This window comes from Armigeres subalbatus, chromosome 3, assembly GCF_024139115.2.
Source record: "Armigeres subalbatus isolate Guangzhou_Male chromosome 3, GZ_Asu_2, whole genome shotgun sequence".
Taxonomy (NCBI): domain Eukaryota; kingdom Metazoa; phylum Arthropoda; class Insecta; order Diptera; family Culicidae; genus Armigeres; species Armigeres subalbatus.
The window spans coordinates 44876158-44901193 of record NC_085141.1 but is presented as its reverse complement, the minus strand read 5'-3'; the positions used below and the strand labels follow the sequence as shown (position 1 = coordinate 44901193).

Below are 25036 nucleotides of genomic sequence, written 5' to 3'. Positions count from 1 at the left end.
CCATCATCCCGGAGATTAATTTCCTATAAAAATAACTATGCGTACGTTGCCGCATAATTGACCGCCAGTGCCGGCAACAAGTGGCCAGATCAAGTGAAAAAATATTCATCAACCATTCTGTTGGAGGTCCTGTTGACGTATCGAGTGTCACGAGGCCTGGGGCACAAACTCGCTGGTTTCATTACTTTTGGTGAAGGTGGAATATTCAGTCGCTCACGAGTAGGTTGGGGTCGGCAGTGGGTCGAGGCCCAGCACTGTCAGCATACCCAAAAAAGCCCCGACCCAGTCATATTTTGTCACAGTTTATTATGTTCGTATGTTACAGTTAGCGTTTGACTCGACTGGGTCGCCATCGCCACCCATAAAAGCGTACTCCCTACAACTCCCCTGCTGGCGTGCGCTCGGGTAATTTATGGAGCAATTTCCTGGCATCCGACGCTGAACAATTCATCTTGCTGAATTTTATTAACTCAAATTTCTACTCTTTCCCTGCCCTCGTTACGCTGCCGCTCCGTGATGCTGGAACTCGAAACCCGAAACCCGGAACTTGGAACCGATCCATCCCACCCACCAGTTGATACCCATATCGGCAATTTTCTAAATTTATCAACCGTAGATAGGAGACAGATGGGCGCCTACCTGTGCATCGCGTCGAACGAGGTCCCGCCGGCCGTCAGCAAGCGAGTCTATCTCAACGTGAACTGTGAGTATGAACCTTAATTGTGGCTTTTGGCCGCGCGTAGGATGTAGCCGGCGTGCCGATATTGACTTGATAAATGTATTGTGCTTCCGAAACTTGTACATTGAGGATGGAAAGTTAATTCCATCGATTCAGTCGTTTTCTCTGTACACTTGCGCAAGCTCTGGTCAATCACGGAATTTCACTTACACATTTGTTTGCACATTCCCATCTTGTTTGTAAATGTCACTCATTTTCGTTGAGACCGAGTAAGCTTTATTTGTCAATTCTTAAAAAAAGCTTGTTTTACAACATTTAATTACCTTAAATTACGTAATGTACTCGTATTCAAATGTATTATTTTTTATTGATTTATATTCAACGATTACGATTTTCTTGCGCTTCTCATTCCAGTCGCCCCGAACGTCACCACGGGCAAAACCCTGCTCGGCGTCTACGAGGATTCGGACATCGAACTGGAGTGCGCGGTCGAGTCGTTCCCCCGATCGGTCAACTATTGGACCAAGGTTTCCAGCGGCGGCGGCGGCGGTAGTGCTGGCAGCAAAAGTGGTTCCGATCACCGGCAGGAAATCATGCTGACCAACGAGCACATGGAAATCCGTGAACAGTACACCAACCTGTACTCGGGCCGGGCCACTCTCCGGATCCAACGCTTCAGCACCGCCGACGCCGGCAGTTACATGTGCATATCATCGAACGCCTTCGGCAAGGCAAACAAAACCATTAGAGTTTATGGTGAGTCAGGATTTACTTTCCCCCATCGATTCCAATTAAGTACCTCCCGAGCTCATCTTTGGTTTTTGTTTATTTCATAGTTTTATGGCAGTGAAAAGTCCATAAAACTAAATTGAAAATTTGGTGCCAAATTACAGTGCTGGGATCAGGAGCGTCAGAATTGAGTCCCATAAAAAGACCCCATAAAATCAACTCTAACAGAGTTTCGTTTCTGCCTGACCGGCCGATGATAGGAAGAGAGAGGTTTTGCCTGCCTGTGACTTGAAGAGTATTAAAGATTGATAAAAATGAAGCCTTTGCAATTTCGGTCGAACGGTCTCAATTTCTTTTGGGTTCGGCATTTTGCGAATCGACAAACATACGCACATAGTTACGGTATTAACATTGGTGCACGTATTGGCAGAGCACACCGTGCCAGTCGGTTACGACGTCGTAAAAAAAGGATTTTGCTCCTTCATACTTTCACTGGTAGGTTTGGACTTACTTACCTACCAACTTCAATCTCCGGTTCATAGAGCTCAAGGAACACGTTTTGCATTGACATTGAAATCTAGTGAAAGCGGATGCACTGGGGATATGTTATAGTGTTCAAAGTAAATCTGATTCGCTTAGTCTTTTGAGGATTTATTTCTTTCAACTATGTTTTAATACGTTTCAACCGTTCCATGACATCCAAATGTACTTGGAAAAATAATCTTCCATTTCTATTCGTTTGTGTGTGTTATAAAACGTAACGAATTTCTATGTAGGGTTATACGATCTATTGTAAAGCAGTTAGGCTTCGTACTACAATAATATACGAATTTTGCGTCCGTTTTTCATTCAAATGGCTGAATTCTTGGCTCTAGGTTTATAGAATATGAGTCAATTCTGCTCAATTCGTATTCTATTGATATTAAATTAAATTTAAATTAATTTTGGTAGGATGTAATAATCAAATCTAAGCATCGATATTACGATGTATATCGGTATATCTGTGTATCATATCCTAAATAACATTTTAAGATTTATTATTCTCTATAAGTTTGCTCTATGGTTTGCCCAAGGCTTAATCCCTATTCAAGCTCCTAGATTTGCATGTCTAATATAATCATTGTTTACTCACGGGCCCGTACAGGCATGCAATTCAAACTTGCTACTGCGACCCGCCTGCGTCAATCAAGCTCTTGTGTCCGATAAGTGGACCTCACTTCATTGTTTTCAGGATTTTTTAAGTATGAAATAAATTGCTCTCAACTTTTGGAGGGGCAATTCTCCAAAATTTCTGAATGAATATTCCGGAGAATTTCTGTAGAAGGAATTCTTGATGGAGGAATTTCCCAGAGTTTCTGAAGGAAAAAATTCTCCAAAAATCCGAAAGTAAGGATATTCCACATTTCTTGTATAATGAGTTCCCAGAATTCATGAAAAAAAATTTTTTTTTTCAAAATATTTGGGGGGAAGATTCCCTGAGAATTCGAGAAAAAGGAATACCTGGGTTGATAGGGGTAAGGTTAGGCTGCGGTTATTTATATTTTCTGGCGAAATAATTCCCAATAATTCCTGAAGCGGTAGGTTCTCAGAATTCCTGAGGAAGAAATGCCCCAGAATAACTATAGATGGGAGAACCCAGAATGCTTGGAAAATCAGTTTCAGGACACGTCTGCAGGTGCAGGCAGCAGTTTTCCGGCCGAGCCTTAAGTTGGAGAACCAGCCCATCCCCAAAAAGACAAAAATATGAAAGTTCTTGGAGTCTCCTTCGACCGGAGCCTTTCATTGCTTCCGCAATTCGGCGAAATCAAAGTAGGCTGTCGGACGAGAGTCAACCGGTGTCCGCGATGTTTTCCCTGTTTTCCCAGTTTCTGGATCTCCCACGTATCCGGAAAGTTACCATCTACTACGCCGGAAACGCCAAAATCGCGGATTATCGACGCACATTGGAAATTCTATCCTGACCGGAGCTTTCTTCATCTTCAAACCTTTCGCCACTAATGACAGCTCGTCATTGGAGACTTGCATACCTGCAGCGGTTACTCAGTCTTCATCTTCGTACGGCGTACGTGGCCACGTCGTAGAACCATGCTGCGGGAAAAGAACGTCCACGAACGTTTTCAGCTTGTCCGGACACATGTCGTCTGGCGTCGCTGGACCCTTGGCCGCCGGCTGTTCGTTGGCTCTAATTTCCTCGGCATCGTCGCATCGCAAGCCCTCGCTAGCGTTTCCGTCAGCTGATCTGCGTCATGGTTTGTAGCGTCGCTGTCCGCTCGAAGTGCTTCGATAAAAAGATGCGTATAGAAGTCCTTGGTCTTCCATCTTCGCCCGCTAGACCTTATATCCCGTCGGCAGCGTCTACCGGTCGTCGTCGTCTTCTTCTTCTTCTTCTTCTACCGGTCGTCGTATCGCTGCTATCTGTGTACCACCATACGCTTTCCTCAGCCGAATGGTCATCTGAGCTTCGCCCAACGTGTATTGTGAGGTCAGTCTCACAATCACCTCTGCCTCCTGCGTTAAAGCAGTAGAAGCATATGTACTAGAACGTTAGCGGCGCTGAAATCATTTGAATTATTTTGCCCAATTTTGCTTCAACAAGCTTCAATTGGCCATAATTTGTGCATCATGTTGTATTGAATGTTTTGTTTCATCTCCAACATAGGTTTGACACTTGTAGTACCAGTTGCCACCTGCTGGCAGTCGAAGTAACCTAGATGTTAGTTGTCGTGATCCGCCGGCCATTTTCGAAGCCCGGTCCGGTGGTTCACCTGACTGGATGACGTCCGTCGATAACCACATTCTACACCAAACTGATGTCTCATTTCAAATGGGCTTTGCTCAATGCCCCTTCCGAATCTTTCTTTCTCTTTCTATCTCCATCACGAACTTCTATCGTTGTTCTCGAGCTATTGTTCGCTCCCAATGTAAATAAATACTAAGGTATGGAAATCCATATATTGTGTGCGTGCCTTTTGTGTATGGCGGAAAATCTTTCACTACTACATTCGAACGAGCTCCCATAAGAAGCCGTGCAAATATGTACGTCACCATTTGCTGTTTACATTTTTCATCATCCAATAATACACTTGCATTTGGTCTTCTTACTCACCTTCTATTTATTCTCATTGGTTCGCTCCGTTGTTCGTTACCACCAAAAATCAGATCGGTAGGTTTTTCCAACCCATGTCAAAATTTGGATTCGACCATTTTACCGAATGTAAATGATAATGGATTTAATCTGATTCATATACTTTCCTCTGATCCCTACAATCCCCTTCACCCCTACTCTCAAAATAAAATTCTATGTATAATAAAATATTTAGTTGAATTTATTATTTATTTAGGTTGAAAACAACTGAAATGTAGTTTAAAAAAAATCAACATCAACAGAGCATTTAAGCATCTTCAAGTAGCGTTTACTTAGGATGCGTAATTTAGGTGATTCAGGTGAATAAGTGATTCGTATACGGATTATATTTTTGATGAACACAAAAATCATCAAGTCCCAACTGGAAGAAAAAAGATAGAACGCTTCAGAATGTAAATAAATATTTTTCGTTTCATTTTTTTTTTTCTCGTTTTCAGCTCGTCTAAATATTTTGACATTTTCGCATAGGCGTGGAAAAATAGTAGGGGCATGCACTACATATCAGCCTAATAATTCGCCAAAAACGGCTTTTGAGCAGCACTCAAGTTCAATTTAGATCTTATCAGCACTGTTACAATGTCGTTAATGTGACTATAGAATCGAATTAATGCCATTTTTAACAGCTTAGTGGTTACTTGGGTATCCCTCAAACATCGAAGCCCGAAAATGTTCGACAACATATTTGCTATGAATATTAGTTTATTGTTCTAAAGCTCATTTTACACTGAAACGATCGTTGATTTTGTTTTGCTAGCATGTGTTTACCAGGCTTAAAACACAAATAAAGTAACAAAACAAAAAATTCAAGTTACATATTATATCTCTAAACAAATTAAAATGCTGATCGGGTTTGCTATCATGTGTGTTGAGTTTTTCAGGCTCAAGAAGAAATCAAGCCACAAAATCAGAAAAAAAAAGTTTCAATAATCCAATCTGCTTAAACTATCTCTAGACGAATAAAAAAATGATGCTAGGCTTTTTAAAAGGCGATCTGGATGCGTCATTAATTCCAAACTCCAATTCCAAACTCCAAACATTTAATGATTCTTACAAGTTCTCATAATTATGCTAAACAATGGCACTACTCAAAAGAAGTTGAGGAGTGAAACAATACATATTTGAACTTTTGTAATTAAGTTTCCCACAAGTTTTCAGTATATGGACGCCATATTCAGATAAGTCTGACTTGCGGTTAGCGGCAGTATAGGTCACATGTGTTGAGCGTGACCGGAGGCCTGCCAGGTTGTTTACCGGGACGGAGGCAGACGAATCATTAGCCTGCTTGCCATTTAAAAAAGATGTCACTCTTTTTTTACTTAGGAAACAGAATAGCTCGACCAGGGCTGACAATAGTCATCGTCGCAGCACAAAATGCCACAGTAGCGACGAATTGTAGTGTCTCCATTGCTACTCGACGCATCGTCGATGACGCACACAACGTTAGCGTCCGTCGAGAAACCAAATCGTCATGACGACATCGAAGAACGAAGACTTCATACCATCATTCTTCAAGCGGCAGCTGCCATGCGAAGATTTTTATTAGCCCTTTGTATTAATGAATTTGAAGTAACGTACGACGGCGTTATAAATGTTATCAATACATTTATTTTACCAAAGTTCCTACTATTTGTTTATTTGAGACCATTATGGTTTTAACCATAGTCCGTCTATAATTTTATTTATTTATTTATTTATTTCGTCAACCGTCGTAGACTAGTACATATAAATATACATAATTTTTCATTTCTTAATGCTAATATACATAAATTGTGAAATATTTAACATATATTTATAATAAAAATCAACTAGATATTTAATAGTACAGATAAAAAATGTTATATCCCAAGTAACAATTAAGGTTGTATCAGAGTTTTATAGCGTTCTTCAAAACCTAATCTCAAAACCTTCCATGCAGTCCTCGCAGTTTCCACAACCTCCTGTAGATTTCCATAAAACCATGTTACAGCCAGTTGGCCCAGTTTTATTGCAATCATTAAAACCTAATATGCGTTCCAGTTCAGAACCAACGGTTTTATAATATACTTCAAGTCTCACATAAAACATGCAACATAAAACCTCCTTCAGCCTTGGTGGTTTTGAGAACCACTATATAACCATGATACAACCACTTCATGACTATGATACAACAACAAATAAGCCGATAATGAGACAGGTGTCAACTCTCAGGGTGATTATTTGTTTCTTGTTTGTACTCGAAAAAATATGCTTTTCTTCCTGCAATTCATGGATTACATGTCAACAACAAAAATAAAATAATTATTATCAGCCAGTTCAATAAAAGTTCATATCTGGCTTTGAGTGTTCTATGCATGTTTGAAGGCATGCCAGGGATTTTTCATGGTGAAACCATGATAAATAATCAGTATTTTAACAATGCGCTTCGTTAATTTGTTATTATTTAGAATTTTTCAAGTTTAATTAATTGCCTTAGTTAATTACTTTGAAAATAATTTCAATGAATAACCACTTTGGTTTATCAAATAATCAAAGCATTGTTCCTAAAACTTATTAGGATGTCCAATTTTACCGTTTAAAAGGTGAAACAGAAATTTGCATGATATTTCGATTTTGAAATTCATTATTTTTTTCATATCGGCGACATTTTTTCGAATAAAACTTTGATTGCATAAAAAATGCCTCTATATAACCATCACTCCTGAACTGGCCCTATCTGGGCATTTCAAACACCTAGAGGTTTTATCTTGGCCTTTTTCAAGACCATGTTACGACTAGCAAGTTTTATCTTGATTAAACATCAAGCTTGGTAGTTTTATATATAATGACAACATGACAATGTAGACAGATATAAAACAAATCATAAACAAACTTTTTCTGCCCTCGGCATCGAATGCTTTTAAATATAAGTATTTCAATGTAAAAGCATATAGTGGCAATTGTTAAATGGTATATTTTGTACCATAAAAGTGTTTTACTCGTGTTAAATTGGTAAAGCATGCAGGGACGGGAATGGTTGACATTTCTTTTTACCATTCATTCTTCCATGCAAAAAAATAAAAACAAAACCACGGCAGCCGCAGCAGCAGCCACGCCAAGCAGACGACGGTCAGCTCATGTTTTTTTTATTTTCTCTCCCCACAATTAATGTTTTCGTACAGTAATTTCACACCGTAAGGTTTCTTACCCCATTCCCGGCCTAACATGCGTACGACTGCATTATTCAATTGATATTTATGACAGGAAGCAACTTTTCCTGAATTTTTTGGGCTGTATAATACTGCATTGGGGTTCACTTCTGCTTAAAAAATAGCTATTCGTGCTAAATATCGTTCAAGAAAGCTTTTATTTGATTTAAATTAACGAGGTGCAGCACTCATTTCAGTCATAGCGATTTCCATTCGGCATTGATATGCCAGTTCCCGGCCTAAGCAAAATTTCACTCAATCTCTCAACATTTCTCTCTCATTCTCTCTCGGGACGGTAGAAAATGCGACGTAAACAAAAATATGCACGTTCCACGACAACAAGATGCCAGATGGTATCATTCATAATCATTTTTATTTGGTTGAGAAGATATATTTACTCATCCAATTTTTTTCCAAATACTTAAAAACAATATTTTTTCACCTTTTGAAATCGAGAAAATTATAAATAACATGATAGCGTCAACGTATTAAACAATTTTCTTATCAACGATGAAGGATCATTTTCATTCTGCTGGCCTTTTGGCAGCACGGTGCGGCTAGAAGTTTTTGGGCCGAGGTGATTTTTTGTTCGGTTTGAGAATACATTTTTAAATGTATTCTAATTATGTTTATATAAGTTCTAGTGATACGTTCTAGTGATTAGATTGAAGTGCGTGTGTGGAGCATTATGGTGTGGTGATTAAAAGCTTGAAGCAATGATTGTAACGAGCACTAGGACGATTTTCAGGTAGGTGTTTATTTGATGATACCGTTTTGTAAAAGTGGAAAGAATCACTCCGGCTCAGTGGTGTGGCATCGGAGAGTAAGATTTTGAAATCTACATTTTTATTTTCTACAATTGGATCAATTAGGAGTAAAACAAGTGATTGAAAGATATTGAATATTGTGAAAAATAAATTGGAGACTTTTTAAAAATTATCAATCATAAACCTACGGCTTCCAAACAGTATAAATCATTAGTTTTCTGTGTAGTGAGCCGGGAACCGGGTCCATAGGCCCAAGTAGTGATTTACCCTATAACCGTTTTTGGTGGGAAATATTCATTTCATTACTCCTCGCTCATTTTAGAGATAAGAACAAATAAATCAGTACCTACGGATAGCACTCCTTCTAGGCTTTGCGCCACATGTAATTAAACTCGATTCTGTGCCGTTTGCGCTGCGCACGAGCCGAAACAAAAAATCTCATACAAATGCTTACCGCACGCCGGCACGACTATAACGTAGCAGCAAACAAACAGTTTGCTTCATCGGAAAAAATAATGTCACGATGTCGCGTACATTTTTTTTTGCAAACTGTTTCGGCTTGTTTGGTGCATGAAATTTGACTGGATAAAATGTAAATATTCGCATAATCAGAGTGTTTTAATGTACATTTCCCAACACTGAAAGCATGTATGGATTAAATACATATTTTCATACCCCTCATGAGCAAATGCTGTTTGAACAGTTTTTTCAACGACTTAAATATATAAGGGAATTGCTCCTGGATTTCAACTCATGGTTCCGATGTTCATCGCATTGAAACCAGAGCAATGGAAAGGTATTTGATTTGTGATTTTTTTCAGCAGGAGTTCGCATGTTGACAAAAAGAAGCGAAGAAATTGGTGCCGTATTTTTTTACCTCCCGATAAGATGAATGTATTTTCAGTGAGTGAGATGGAGATCGGAACAGTCCCCCTACATAATTCACGACGTAGAAAAAACTGCTCATGTTTTTTTTCATTTTCGACTGAAAGCGAAATGAAAAAACTTCCGTGAGACAAACAATTTGTGCTGAAAATTTAGTTTCTATCCATAGTAGTAGTTTCAAGCTTCTAATTCCTATGCAGGTCTTCTTCAGAAGTAAAGGTTATATGTGGGTTTTATACAGGACTCTACGAAGCTTGGCAGCTTTTATAAGTCTTGAACAAAACCAACATATAACTTAACTGCTGGCTTTATGTCAGTTCCATTTTTTAGCTCTGAGGAGGAACACAGGAGCATTATAAAACCTAAAGAGCTGTGGTTTTATATTGGAATTCAAAACGTAGTTCTCAAGTACTCTTGCGGATCTAATTAAATGACAACTGAATAAAACCAAAATAAAACTTTAAGCATTTTTACATGCCGTAATAAAACCTCTATAAAACTAGCATAAATCTTCAAAGCATTGAGATTGTTACTTGGGATATCTCTTGTCTTATGTGTTGCGATTTCGAATTCGATTAAAAATTGTTTTAAGATTCTGCCGGAACATTGTAAAGTCGATAGCTTCGCAGTGTTGATTGTAAATGTTCATTATTCGATTCAAAGGTTCAAATTTAGCATAATTTGTTCGATGATAGTTTGTTATAAATAAGGTACGATTACGAAGTGGCCTTGAAGGAATATAAAAGTTTAATTTTGATATTTTGATTTTAGGTGAATCAACACGTTGGGAAACGATATCATTTATGAAGGAAACCATTGCTATTTCACGCCGCTCTTTCAAAGTCTGTATGGTAATGAGCATGCAGCGTGCTTTGTATGATGGGAGTGGAAATGATGTCCAGCCTAACTTACGAAGAGCAAATAGCAAAAATTACTTTTGTACAGATTCTAACCTCTCTTCGTGCGTGAATGAGAAAGCTATGCCGGCTATGCCACGATAATTACGTACGTCTGATTTTCGACCAGATTTAAATATTGGTACTAGAAAAGAGCTTTTCCATATTTTTGGGAAGATTCCAGATTCCAGAGACTTATTGAAAAGCCAATATAGAGCGGGGGTCTGATGTTTTGGTTGTGTTTTCGTAGTATGGATGCAGTCTCTTTTCATGCTTTTCATCTGCTTTTCGTTTATGGAACTGTCAGTGTGGATCGCACCTATCTCTTTTCTTCCCGTGATTACGCTTATGGCTGTCAGTGCGGAATTTTCAATGTTGGCTACGAAACAAACTTTGGGGGAGGTATACAAGTGTCACTCCCGTGATATAGAGGAATAGTGAGTTCTACTCCTACAATACTGCAATATTCCATTATTGATCTAACATAAGCTACATAAAGTGTTTTAATTGTATATGGGTCATGAAAGTTATAGCAGAAACGCTTTATGAACCCTAGCATGTTATTAGCCCTGTGAATGATTGTGTTGTAGTGGTCTACGAAAGAAAGTTTAGAGTCTAAGATTACTCCTAAGTCCCTTACTCTTTCACATTTTTCCACATTCTGATTCCCTAATGCGATTGAAATGTTTGGTATTGTTCTTTTTCTGCTAAATGATATTAAGTTGCATTTCTTTACATTCACTTCTAATAGGCTTTTCTTGCACCATATGTAGAATTTATCTATTTCATTGCGGAATATATTGACTTCATTTCTTATATCCATGAAGAGTTGCATGTCATCGGCATGAATTAACACTTTCATATTTTTCAGTATGAAGAAAATGTCGTTTACGTACAAGATAAAATGAAGAGGGCCCAAATAAGAGCCTTGAGGGCAAGGATGTTATCGATCATTTAGTAATCTGCCTTCGATCATTTAGTAGTTTGTCAATAACTCACTCCAGAGGCTAAATTTCAAAATATGTTGTATGGTGAACATCTAGTGCAAAGGTTTATCTACAACTCTGCTTAACAGTTCGTTGTTTGAATTTCACTAATAACGGAGCTATAGCGCTAGTAGCAGTAACTTAGACTAAATGATTGCATATTTTGTTATCACTTAGTATAAGTATAGAAACTAGCACCGTAACTCCTTTAATAGTGGAATTCGAACATCGATCTGTTAAAAAGAGTTGTAGAAAAACCTTCGCACTAAAAGTTCACCATACAACATATTTTGAAATTAGGCCTGTGGAAAGAGTTATTGTCAAACTACTAAATGATTGAACGCAGATTACTAAATGATCGATAACATCCTTGCTTGAGGGACTCCCGAAGTGACTTGAATTGGTTTTGATTTGTGTCCATTAAATTTGATAATTTGTTGGCGGTCAGTTAGGTATGATTCAAGCCATTTCAGGAGTCGTGGTTCAATTCCAATGTTGTGTAGTTTAAAAAGCAGTATCGGTATATCAGTGCGATCGAATGCCTTGCTAAATTCCGTATATAGAGCTTCTACATGGTTGCCGTTATCCATTGCATTCAATGGAGAGTCTACGAACTGAAGCAGATTTGTTGAGGTTGAGCGACCTTTAAAAAAGCCGTGTTGTGTGTCAGTCACTCTGTTTTTGATTTGCAAAACTAGCTTCTCGTTGAAAATTGCTTCGAAAAGTTTTGGAATGCAAGAGATAAGGGCTATGCCACGATAATTACGTACGTCTGATTTTTGACCAGATTTAAATATTGGTACTAGAAAAGAGCTTTTCCATAGTTTTGGGAAGATTCCAGATTCCAGAGACTTATTGAAAAGCCAATATAGAGGAGTAGTGAGTTCTTTTGCTAATTTTTTTAATAAATACTGGTGGAATCTTGGTCCCTTCGAAGCATCCAACTTCATTAGAGCGTCGAAAATTTCCTGGACTTGAATTTGATTTACACCAACATCTCTGAAAAATTCTGGATAAAACGCAAAATAATCGCGATCGCGATCTTCTTCCGAAAATGTAGTATAGATGTCTTGGAAAAAATTGGCAAATAAATTACAGTTTTTTCCGAGCTATCGCCAACATTTTCGTCGAGGTGCATTACAGATGGAAAATTGTCTGCAGCGCCGTAGCGCGTGGTTGGCCGAGTTGGCCCCCGCCAAGGGCGCCTGGCCTTAGGGGGCGCCAAAATCCAAAATTCCGCTATAGGAAATGATTAAAAATTATTCGAAAATTCACTGGTTCAAAGTGATACAAATTTAACCTTTTATTACGATTCTCTCGGGGACTACATAATATAATCAATCATTTGACGTATTTCCGGAAGGCCCTGTTCCGTCAATAACTGATACAAGTTCACCTGTCATAAGACGAGTTTGAACAATCCCATTGAATTCCACCACTTAATTGTATCCTGACAGATACGTATTTCGACCTCAACAGTAAGGCCGTCTTCAGTGTCTTGTACTCGACGGTCGAGTCGACAAGTTGAGGTCGAAATACGTATCTGTCAGGATACAATTAAGTGGTGGAATTCAATGGGATTGTTCAAACTCGTCTTATGACAGGTGAAAACATTCCACTAAAAAGCTCAAAATAATTTTCTTATCAAAATGATACAAGTTGTTACCGAATGGTATCACTTTGTGTGTGGTGTTGGTATGCAGGGAAATAATTTGTCAAGTTAGTGTCTAATCGTAATTTTAGAACAGGCAAAGTGGGTGGCAAATGAATACGGTTATCAAAATTATGTGCTCCAGAGTCTTCGATGAAAAAAGGAATAAAGTGATCAGTCGAGGTACGAGATACTAAGAACCTATTGCCAACTCGCATCTTTGAAGTTTATTCCATTCCTTCTGAATCTCGAAATTTAATGATAAGTGGTAAATCAGTCCAAATAGTCAGTCCGATTGTTGACGTTCGGGAAGTGGGAATCCAGCTACGTGCGTGAGTGGTGATTGCGCCTTTTCGACACCTCTCACCAACTGTAGGTGTTATTAAAACACGAGAACGCCATCTTGCAAATCGGTGTCCTGTTGCTGGTAGTTTTCTGCGTGCCTAAGTGCACCTCCGGAGCGAGGAATTACGCATGGCTGGCCAACGTTTGGTTATTGGTTTCCGGGGTTGACAACTGTTGGCCCTAGCTCTGCGATACAACTTCCGTTGACCAAAGCTATCCGGTCGGCAGACGACTTCCAGTGAGCGGTACGTAGTGAAAAAGCCGATCGTCCCCGAGCTTGGCAAGACCTGCCAAGTGAGAATCACTGAGGTTGCTAACATTCTGCCCAGAGGTGCCGGGACTCGTATTTCTGAAGGTACTTCCTCGCCCGGACCGACCGGCGGTACCACGCCACGAACGCCATTTTGTCATACGGAGTCCTGATAACGACAGCTATTGTTCGTCCCAGCTTTTCTCACGTATCGTGTCAACTAACATCGTGTTATCGGCTTCCGTCAACGGATGAAAATTCCGGAATTTACCTCGGTCATAAGATCGTCGAGAAGCAACACCTCGTGGACGCCGCCGGGTCATTCGACGATCATCTGACCAACGACCATCAAGCTACACGTCGCGCCAGTACCTAACGCCATTTGCGATAGTGCCACTTCTAACTGACCAAGCCATTGCCACTGTATCTCATACCGCTGAATAAGCCAAAAAGGTAAAGTGTTAAGAATAAAGTCATTGGGACCTGGGAGAAAGGAGGCATTTTGCGCCCATCCCGGAAGCTGCCGTTGGTCAGACTTGGTCAGCTTGGGGTCTAGGCTAGTCCCTTACTGGGAACTCCCGGGGTCATAACATTTCAATGTATCAGAACGTTGGCATGCTCCCCTAATTTGGGAATGTCTTTTTCATTATTTACTTGATGGAAAAGAAAGTGGAAGGAAAAGGAAGGAACAGGAAATGCAAATGGAAAGGAGCACGAAACAAGCTTCTGGGGAAGGACTTCAATAAGCCAAGGGCGAAGCGTAAATCAAATACATATAGTTTTTGTTCGCGACTTAAAAATTCAAACCGTTATCTGATAATAGATGTACGGAAGTACTTTGTGTAAATTTTAGATAAATTCGCTCATTTTATGCCGACAACTATGCGATCGCATTTGATCCAGTGTAATTTGATCCAGTGTAATCTTTATATGAAGGGCCCTCCTTAGCCGTGCGGTAAGACGCGCGGCTACAAAGCAAGAACCATGCTGAGGGTGGCTGGGTTCGATTCCTGGTGCCGGTCTAGGCAATTTTCGGATTGGAAATTGTCTCGACTTCCCTGGGCATAAAAGTATCATCGTGTTAGCCTCATGATATACGAATGCAAAAATGGTAAACTGGCTTAGGAACCTCGCAGTTAATAACTGTGGAAGTGCTCAATGAACACTAAGCTGCGAGGCGGCTCTGTCCCAGTGTGGGGACGTAATGCCAATAAGAAGAAGAAGAAGAATCTTTATAAACTGGTAATGCTTTTAGCGGGAAAGAGTATTCGAAATGATGGCATGCTGAATATGAGAATATGCATCGAGGGATTTCAGTAACGATGGCTAAATCAGATTAGGGAAAGGGGGGGGGGAGATCAGTAACCGACTTTCTTTAAAGTAGAAATTTATTGGTTCATCCAAAACAAACAGTGCCACCAAACTGCCGTCAGACCCACTTCAAAAACTCATATACCTTGATCTGAACAGCGCCCGTTGGTTATTCTGGCCATCAATCAACCCATTCCGGAATTGTTTTGTTCTTGATACGACTTGGACCAATCGCTATTCTCACAATCAACCAATTCACTCCAAAGTTGAAGTTCATTGAATAATCAGTAGTTTTTGCAAACCAAGCCACTCCGAAATTGAATTTTTCGTCATCGAAAGGGCTAATGGTCATCTACTTCATAAAAGGGTTATTCTTGATGTGACTTTATTCGATAGCAATCAAAATCGAATAGCAAGCGAAAATTGAGAGCTATTTTATTTTCCTAATTAAATCCTTTTTATTTTGTCGTGAATCCACACTTCTGGATCTTTTTTTTACTTGCATTAGTTTATTAAATCTTTCAGAAAATCGTTAAACTTCAGCGGATTTCTAGAAATGTTCTGGTCTTTTAAAAACCCTTACTTTCTACCTATTGGAACATATGCAGGTTATAGAGGTTTTAGGAATTCATAAAGCAAAAATTCAAAATTAAATCTCCCTGCTCATAACACGTTTTTTTTTAACATCTGAGTAAGGGGCGCCTAATAAAGGTTTCGCCAAGGGCGCTGGGAGTCCACGCTACGGCTCTGATTGTCTGATTTTAATTTTGTTTTTAAGTTGAATCAGACAATTAATTGAAAAAGTTCTTTGGACAGGACTTCATTTCAAGCTCAGTTTTTGAATTATATTTTTCAAGTGTATTACTGATGGCTAGATTCAGTTGGTCGCAGATTTCCAAATATTTCGCTAAGTTTCGATCACTCTCTACTTTCTTGTAGATTTTATGTGCTTTTTGTTTTTTCAAATTTTTTATTTCACTGTTGTACCAGATTGGACTTTTTGTATTTCTTTGTCGCCGTTTTTTCTAAAGTGGTATTTATTTATCATCAGACTAAGGCCGGAGTGGCCTGTGCTGCACATAAAAGACTTCTCCATTCAGCTCGGTTCAAGGCTGCACTTCGCCAACCACGCAGTCTGCGGAGGGTCCGCAAGTCGTCCTCCACCTGATCGATCCACCTTGCCCGCTGTGCACCTCGCCTTCTTGTTCCCGTCGGATCGTTGTCGAGAACCATTTTCACCGGATTACTGTCCGACATTCTGGCTACGTGCCCGGCCCACCGCAGTCTTCCGATTTTCGCGGTGTGAACGATGGATGGTTCTCCCAACAGCTGATGCAATTCGTGGTTCATTCGCCTCCTCCACGTACCGTCCGCCATCTGCACCCCACCATAGATGGTACGCAACACTTTCCTTTCGAAAACTCCCAGTGCGCGTTGGTCCTCCACGAGCATCGTCCAGGTCTCGTGTCCGTAGAGAACTACCGGTCTTATAAGCGTTTTGTAGATAGTCAGTTTGGTACGGCGGCGAACTCTACTCGATCGGAGCGTCTTGCGGAGTCCAAAGTACGTACGATTTCCAGCCACTATGCGTCTCCGAATTTCTCTGCTGGTATCGTTATCGGCGGTCACCAGTGAGCCCAAGTACACGAATTCTTCAACCACCTCGATTTCGTCACCACCGATAGAAACTCGTGGTGGGTGGCTCACATTGACTTCTCTTGAGCCTTTTCCTATCATGTACTTCTGTCTTCGACGTGTTGATGACTAGTCCAATCCGTTTAGCTTCGCTTTTCAGTCTGATGTAGGCTTCCTCCATCCTCTCAAAGTTACGTGCCATGATATCAATGTCGTCGGCGAAACCAAATAACTGGACGGACTTCGTGAAAATCGTACCACTCGTGTCAATTCGTATTACTCCCTCCAAAGCGATGTTGAATAGCAGACACGAAAGACCATCACCTTGCCGTAACCCTCTACGCGTTTCGAATTGACTCGAGAATGCCCCTGAAACTCGAACTACGCACATCACCCGATCCATCGTCGCCTTGATCAACCGTATCAGTTTATCCGGAAATCCGTTTTCGTGCATTAGCTGCCATAGCTGGTCCCGATCGATTGTATCATATGCGGCTTTGAAGTCGATAAATAGATGATGTGTGGGCACGTTGTATTCGCGGCATTTCTGCAATACCTGACGTATGGCGAGCACCTGGTCTGTGGTAGAGCGTTCACCCATAAATCCCGCCTGGTACTGCCCCACGAACTCTCTTGCAATTGGTGTTAGTCGACGGCATAAAATTTGGGAGAGTACCTTGTAGGCGGCGTTCAGCAATGTGATTGCGCGGTAGTTGCTACAATCCAGCTTATCGCCCTTTTGTAGATGGGACACGACACCTTCCATCCACTCCTGCGGCAGAACCTCATCCTCCCAAACCTTGGTAATCACCCAATGCAGCGCTCTAGCCAGTGCTTCACCACCGTGTTTAAACAGCTCTCCTGGTAGTTGGTCAACTCCAGGGGCTTTGTTGTTTTTCAGCCGGCCGATCTCCTCCTGGATTTCCTGGAGATTCGGAGCCGGAAGTCGCATGTCCTGCGCGCGTGCTCCTAGGTTCATTACCATACCGGCACCGTTGTCTGCCATATCGCCATTCAGGTGCTCTTCGTAGTGCTGCCGCCACCTTTGGATCACCTCACGCTCGTTCGTAAGAAGGTTCCCGTTTATGTCCTTACACATATCGGGCAGTGGCACGTGGCCCTTACGTGAACGGTTCAACTTCTCATAGAACTTTCGTGCGTTATTAGCGCGGCACAGTTCCTCCGTCTCTTCACGGTCTCGATCTTCCTGCTGGCGCTTTTTCCTCCGGAAAATCGAGTTTTGTCTGTTCCGCGCCCGTTTGTATCGTGCCTCGTTCGCCCTCGTGCGGTGTTGCAGCAATCTCGCCCATGATGCATTCTTCTCCTCAACTAACTGCTCACATTCGCCGTCATACCAGTCGTTTCTCTGATCCGGAGCCACCGCGCCTAGTGCAGCGGTTGCGGTGCTTCCAATGGCGGATCGAATATCTCTCCAGCCATCTTCAAGAGATGCTGCGCCTAGCTGCTCTTCCGTTGGGAGTGCCACTTCCAGCTGCTGCGCGTAGTCTTGGGCTAGTCTACCGTCTTGTAGCCGCCCAATGTTAAGCCGCGGCGGACGACTCCGACGCGTGTTGATCACCGTCGAGAGTTTTGAGCGCAGACATACTGCGACGAGGTAGTGGTCGGATTCAATATTCGCACTGCGGTAAGTGCGTACGTTCGTGATGTCGGAGAAGAATTTACCGTCGATTAGAACGTGGTCGATTTGGTATTCCGTTTCTTGGTTAGGTGGTTAGGTCTTGTGGATATTCTTGCGGGGGAAGAAAGTGCTTCGGACTACCATTCGGCGGGAGGCTGCAAAGTGATTCATCGTTGGCCGTTTTCGTTCGATACGGTATGCAGATTATCCGGTCCGACGACCGGTCTATACATTTCCTCCCTTCCTACCTGAGCGTTAATGTCGCCGATGACGATTTTGACGTCCCGCAGTGGGCATTCATCGTATGTCTGCTCCAGCTGCGCATATAACGCTTCTTTCTCGTCGTCGGATCTCCCTTCGTGTCCCAATCACGCGTTGGCGCATCTTTCCCAGCACTATGAAGCCGGTTCCCAGCTCGTTGGTAGTGCCACAGCTTTGGTAGAAGGTAGCCGCTCGATGCCCGCTTTTCCACACTTTCTGTCCTGTCCAGCAGATTTCCTGCAGCGCTACGACATCGGAGTTGCGGGGATGTAATTCATCGTAGATTACCCTATCGCAACCTGCGAAGCCTAGCGACTTGCAGTTCCATGTTCCAAGCTTCCAATCGTGATCCTTTATTCGTCGCCTAGGTCGTTGCCGATTGTATCGAGTCGTATTATCTTCTATGTCGTTCGTAATAGTTGTTTTTAAAGGCGGCTTATTGGGCCTGCGCAAACCTCCTGTCTCGTCGGAGGGCCGTCGTGTCAGGGCTATTTAGCGTCCCACCTAACACCAGGACTTGGGCTTGTACGCTTTGAGCGGCACACGGTCGCTTTGGCGGAGCCTACTTGCGGATACATGCAGCTTTTTATAGAGGTTTAACAGGGCCCACTGTCAAACCCCACCACATCCTAGGCAGGCGCCACAACTCGCAGATGGCCTGGGGAGGGATCGTCAAGCCCTTGGATATAGTCCCTGCTGCCCCCATGCGCCAACTTATGCAACAAGCGATTGAGCTGAAATTTTGAGAAGTTGATTTTTTTACCCAAAAGACACAATCCTGGGGGGTGCCCCGTGGAATTCCACAACTTTTTGTTTCCTGGGCCAGTCTAGTCAACAGTACGTAAAAATTTAATATTGTTTCGTGTTATGGCTCTGCGATAGGAAGAAAAATTAGTTCAAAAAGTAACACTAACGATAAATGCTTGAAACTAAGATACGATTTTTGAACGATTCTTATTCGCTGGTGAGTTTTTATTAATTGATAATTCAAACTTACATCGCGTGTGAGTGTTCATCAGCCTTGATTTATATGAAACATAATCTTTCCAATATAGGGGTAACGGCTCAAACCTTGGCCCATTATGCTACGGTTGAGCACATTTATCGTTATAAATCTTTATATATTGCATTTGCAACCAGAATTATTCCACCAGCCGGCTTGCTTACATTTGGTTTTGACGCAAAATATCAAAAAACGACGATGAATGTCCGCAATATCTCATTAAAACCAGCGATAGTCTCGAGAGAAATGGACAAAATGTCAGCATCCGTGTCCCTATCAGGTGGATAATTTTTCAGCCCACTTGGGACGAGTGATTGTTGATTTCGAACATACGAGAGATAAAGATGGGTTGCTGTTTATAGTACCAGTCATTTTGCTTGCGTTGAATAAAGGCAGCATGCAAACAAATAGAGAAAATCAAATCATATTATTGAGCGTGAATTCTAATTGGTTGCATGTAAAATACTACCACACCACACTATTGCGAGAGTGCGCTTCAGATTCCCCCAATAGCACGCTTACCAAGGACATGCTAACGAAAATACTATTATATGAATCATTTATTTTCCAAATATTTACCATATTTGCAAGTGTAGAAGTTTAAAAAATGAAAACTGTATTAAAAACTGCACTTGCAAAAAGGCTACATGTTCTAGCCCTCATGTTTTGCCTTCAAACAAATTGCATACGTTAATTATTGGCTGCCGCATAATTTTGAGATTTACTGCTAGTTGAAATCATGGCAGTGGTGTTGCTCTCGCTCTCGCGATACTCTCAAAGAAACTTTTTTCCAAAACGTAAACAATGCTTTAGGTGGGGATGGTGCATAACGCACTATTGAAGAAAGCCAATTGTAAAACTTATTCTAGGCAATTCCTTGCTTTGTACTGTGCATAAACAGTTATAACTGTGCCAACTACCTGATATTATTACACAATTATTCATAAATACAATTAAAGGATGCTTGTTTTTAACTCTGCCTGCATTGAAATTTCATGATTGGTACGTGCGTTTGATTCCACTCCTCTCTATATCGATCAGCTGTTGTGAATCCTCTCAAAACTCTCACGTGTTTCAACTTCCCGAGTTAAAAGAATACTTTTTCGTTATCATTTTACAGATCAAAATACTTTTTGCAAGCAATAATAAACCTAAATTATGATGAAGGTATTTGTCAAGTAATTTGACTTCAAATTATTTTCATGAAATGACGTTGAAAGTTTATCTAATGAAACATATGATCCATTGTATCTTTCCATTATTAAATGAGAAAATGTTTGTAGGATTCGTGCGAAAGATGATAAAACTAAATATTCTTACACTAATTGAATCATTTATTTACGAAATTATGAAGAAAATGATGTATCGAACCAAGAAAGGTTGATGCTTGAATCGCTTTTGCTTGAATCGTGTTTGGAAGCCGTAAGGTAGGCAATTATTTTTAGTATGTTCTGCGAATGAAAGCGATTATATCGTGATTCGAGAAAAGCATCATGAGGGCCCATTTACTACGTGACGTTTTAGGTTGTGGGAAGGTTCTTGTCTGAGCGTTAAGGACTTTATAAATTTTAGAACCCTACCATACATGAAGCATTACTAGAGGCTTGGTTTGGTGTGAACCAAACACCGAAACGTCGGCGATGATAACATAAAAATCATTCAGCTCATCATAAAGACTGCAAGCCGAAAATAAACCCTTCCAGTTCATTGAAATTCAGTCGTTTACAAACATGGTATAAAACTATCGTTAGCTAAAAAGAGGCAAAATAATATCAACTCATCCTAAGTAACACCGACGGTTCTATCACAGGTTCTATCATGGTTTTATAGCATACTTGAATAGTAAATCGTTGTCTCCAATTATAAATCATAATTATTACTTGGGATGCAGGAAAAAATATTGAAAATTAAACGACAAGTAAAATATGAAGTAAAATTACTGGAAGTTATTATTTTACAGGTAACCAAAGAATATGTTAACTATAACTTATTGCAATACGTTTTCATAAGAAATCACTGAAATTCATAAAAATGCTTTTCATCGAATTAATTGGTTTGCATCGCTTAATTGACTTATAATTTTTGTATATTTATGTGTAATTCTCATATTGTCTGGTACAGATTTTTGAAGATTTTGGTACAGATGAAAAATATTTTTGAGGCCATGGTACAGATAAAAATGTGGCAACACTGATTGTGCTCTCTTGCTTTTGCGTTCATTTATGGTTTTGATATTCTGTAGTACGGCTACGTATGTACAGTCGATCCATAATCAGTAAGCTAAGTATACCATAAACAGGATCTTACTGGTATTGATCCTGATGTGCCGGTTTTAACTCCTGCTGGGCTTGTGTGCTTTGAGCGGCGCACGGTCGCTTCGATAGGGCCTGCTTGCGGACACATGCAGCTTTTTATATTTTAATAGAGTTTCAACAGAGCCCACTGTCAAACCCAACCACATCCTAGACAGGCCCCCTAATTCACTGTGGCCATGGGGAGGGGTCGTTAAGCCCTTGGACTAAGTCTCTGTTGCCCCTCAAAATAACATCAAAAAATCGAAACAAAATAACGCTTAATCGGAGTGTAAATATCGTTTCCCGATAGATCGTATCGGTATCGCTCATATCTAATGTTGGCTTCTTTTACGTAAGGGCGGATTCGAGTGAAAAGGACCTTCTCGAAATCATAAAAGCTCGTTTACTTGGATAATTATTATTTCATGAACGGAAAACATAATGATTTTAACGATTTGATGAATGGTTCATTTTTATTCGGGTTTTCGTTTACTATTGAATTTTGCTATCGATCAGAGTTTTTCTTTTAAAGGGTTTGGCGTAAATGATGTACCCACCTTCAGATGTCAAATACGGGAAAATGTCGTTTTTGGTTTTTGGGTTGTATGGAGTTTCCCAATGCAATTTTAATTTTTTTATGGGTATTTTGGACATTTTGTGAAAATCTTTAATTAAGTGACGGAAATATCGCATTCAATTATTCTTCAATTATTTGTTTCCATCACTAGAATCGGATAAATTTTTTATTGAAAATTTCTGTTTCCGAAGGGGAGCTTATAACTGTAGTCCTTTTGTGTATTTTTTCGACAATATGTTGCATCAATCCAGCTTTGTTCAGCCTCATTCGACACAGTTGCATGCTAAGGCCGTCATATAACTTATCCAGTCGTAAAACTTGATAGTTTCCATCAGCCAAGTACTCTCTCGCACCGAAATCGAATTTATATGAATGTATTTCGTAAGCAGGATTTATCAATACCCTCCCTCCATCCTTTGGCACAGGGTTTTATTTTATTGGTCCATTCGTAGCACTTGGTTGCAAATTCACTACCGTACGAACGAATCCAGCTGACTGTAATAAATTTGCTTCTTTGTTTTACTATTTCTTGCACTCCACTCTGCCAGAAATCAAACGGCCAACAACCACCACCACCACGACCACAACGACGACAACAACCACGACCACGACGCCGGAGCCACCCACGACGATGCCACCGGAGCGGAGGACCACTCTTATGGGACACAGTGAGTATTTTTTGTTGCCTGTTGAGGAACTGATGTATGCGTTTAGCGTGATATGTGATAAAGTGTATCAAAATATTGCCCGCACAGCATTTTTTTTTCTGGAGAAAAGTCTTCAAATTATTGGTGGCGGTTTAAATGACAGTCGATTCTACAAACTCTGATTAACTACACAACGATTTTCGCTACCTTATTGAGCTACAAGATATCTTATGTTATGTCGCGAATAATAGGATCTTATGTTACTTTTGAATCAACTATCTAAATCAGTGTTTCCCAACCGCTGGTCCGCGACCCCCTGCGAGACCGTGCCAAGGGAGCCGTGAAAGCTTAATTAAAAATTTCTCCCACACACAGATAAAACTATGTTGTGACACACTGATATACAGTTTGCCAAAATTATGTAAGACGACATCATGCCATTTTAATTCTTCATCCGCAGACTGCTATTTGCTACTGCGTCTGCATTAGTCTCGAGCCGTCCGTTCACACTTTCTTGTGCGCAGCGCAAACAGAACAGAATCGAGTTTACTTAGGCTTGAAAGCCCTTGAAAGAGTGCTAGCCACAGGTTCCTACTGAAAATTAAAATGAAAATTGCCTAGCCCGACACCGGGAATCGAACCCAGCCACCCTCAGCATGGTCTTGCTTTATAGTCGCGCATCTTACCGCAAGGCTTAGGAGGGCCCGGTTTCAATATTGAAGAACAAACTCCATTGAAATCATTATCAACTTCATAATCGGTATTTAAAACTTCAGTTCTAGACCAACATTTGAAAAGGGCGTAACATCCAAAAATTATTCCTTTTGATTCTTCGTCTACACATAATGCTTTATATGTGGACAAAGAATCAGAAGGAATGAATTTTGGCTGTTACGCCCTTTTCAAATGTTGGTCTAGAGTTCGCCATTTTCGTTTGCAATCAGAGTTTCATAAAAAACACTGTGCGGACAATATCCCAAACACACTGTGAATAACTGATATCATTCAATTTGCCGCCGATTCGATCGATTTTTTGCTCGTTCTTCATTCCACAGAAGCACCGGACGTGGTGCAGCACCCCCCGACCGACTTCATCGTCGAGTACATCACCAACCCGCCGGTGTACGTCGAGTATGGACCCAATGGGGAGCCGTACTTCAACCACTACCCGCAGCTGACGGCGTACTCCAAGTCTTCCCCGGCGAACCACGGGGGTCACGGTGGGACGGGCGGCGCTGGTGGCGGGGCCGCCGGCGACGATTCGTCCTCCTGCAGCTCGCTGCTGGTGTCCTCCGGCGAGGAACGCCTCATGACCATTCTGGGTATGACGGCTCTGTCGGGTTTGTCGTTGTTTCGTTTTCTTTCAAATCTATCTTCCCTGGATAACGTTTTTTCTGCTGCTTCTGCTGATCGGCCGGAAGCCCAAGGAGAAAAGTTTCCACCTGATCGAACGGCATGGGGCGGTGTGAGCGCTGGGGTAATTGAGGGTGAATGTTAAGTTGTTTTCTTCTGTTCTATTTTTGGGTTCCCATTTCTAAGTTAGTGAGTTCGTAGGATCATATTTTATTAAGATTGAGAGAAGATAAATGCTAGGCGATAATGAAATGGCAGCAGATTGAAAATGATGATATGTCTTCTGGGGAGACAGAAGACAACGTTAAATAAATAAATGAAATATTTCTAGTAAAACTGTATATAAGCGGAATCAGAATCAAGGTGTCGTATGAGTCTGAATCCCTATTGTGAGAGTAAAAAAATGTGAATTAAATAATAGGAAACAGTTACAAGAACAAATGAGACAAGTACGTTTAATAAATGATGTATATTATAACAAATGAACTGGTGTGAGTTGATCACTGTTTCTAAATATCCGAAAACAATGATGGCAAATATCTAGGACCAATGTCTAGGGTAACGATGGTATTTTGGACATCTGAATATATTTTGGACTTTTGGCTATGTCATACAGTGACCTGCATATTAAAAAGCCCACTTGCCGTTTTTCATACTAAATGGTCAACTTTGGAGATCTAGATCTCGATTGCGTGTGAACCAATTTTGCTGAAAATTTGACCAGAGCTCAGATTTAACTTGAATTTTACCACACCTAAGTTCGACCATATTGATTCATAGGGTAAAAAATTATCGCGGTAATACCAAAATGATTTTGAC

General features: G+C 40.8%; 1 protein-coding gene across 1 annotated transcript in view; it reads left to right on the top strand.

The window, feature by feature from the left end:
• Positions 1–24696, top strand: part of LOC134219619 (lachesin-like) — a 48656-nt gene extending 23960 nt beyond the window's left edge. The window contains exons 4-7 of the mRNA XM_062698404.1: positions 575–703; positions 1094–1435; positions 22766–22885; positions 23920–24696. Of these exons, the coding sequence (XP_062554388.1) occupies positions 575–703; positions 1094–1435; positions 22766–22885; positions 23920–24362 (1034 nt within the window). The 3' untranslated portion in view covers positions 24363–24696. The remainder of the gene's footprint in view (positions 1–574; positions 704–1093; positions 1436–22765; positions 22886–23919) is intronic.
• The last annotated feature ends 340 nt before the right edge of the window (positions 24697–25036 follow it).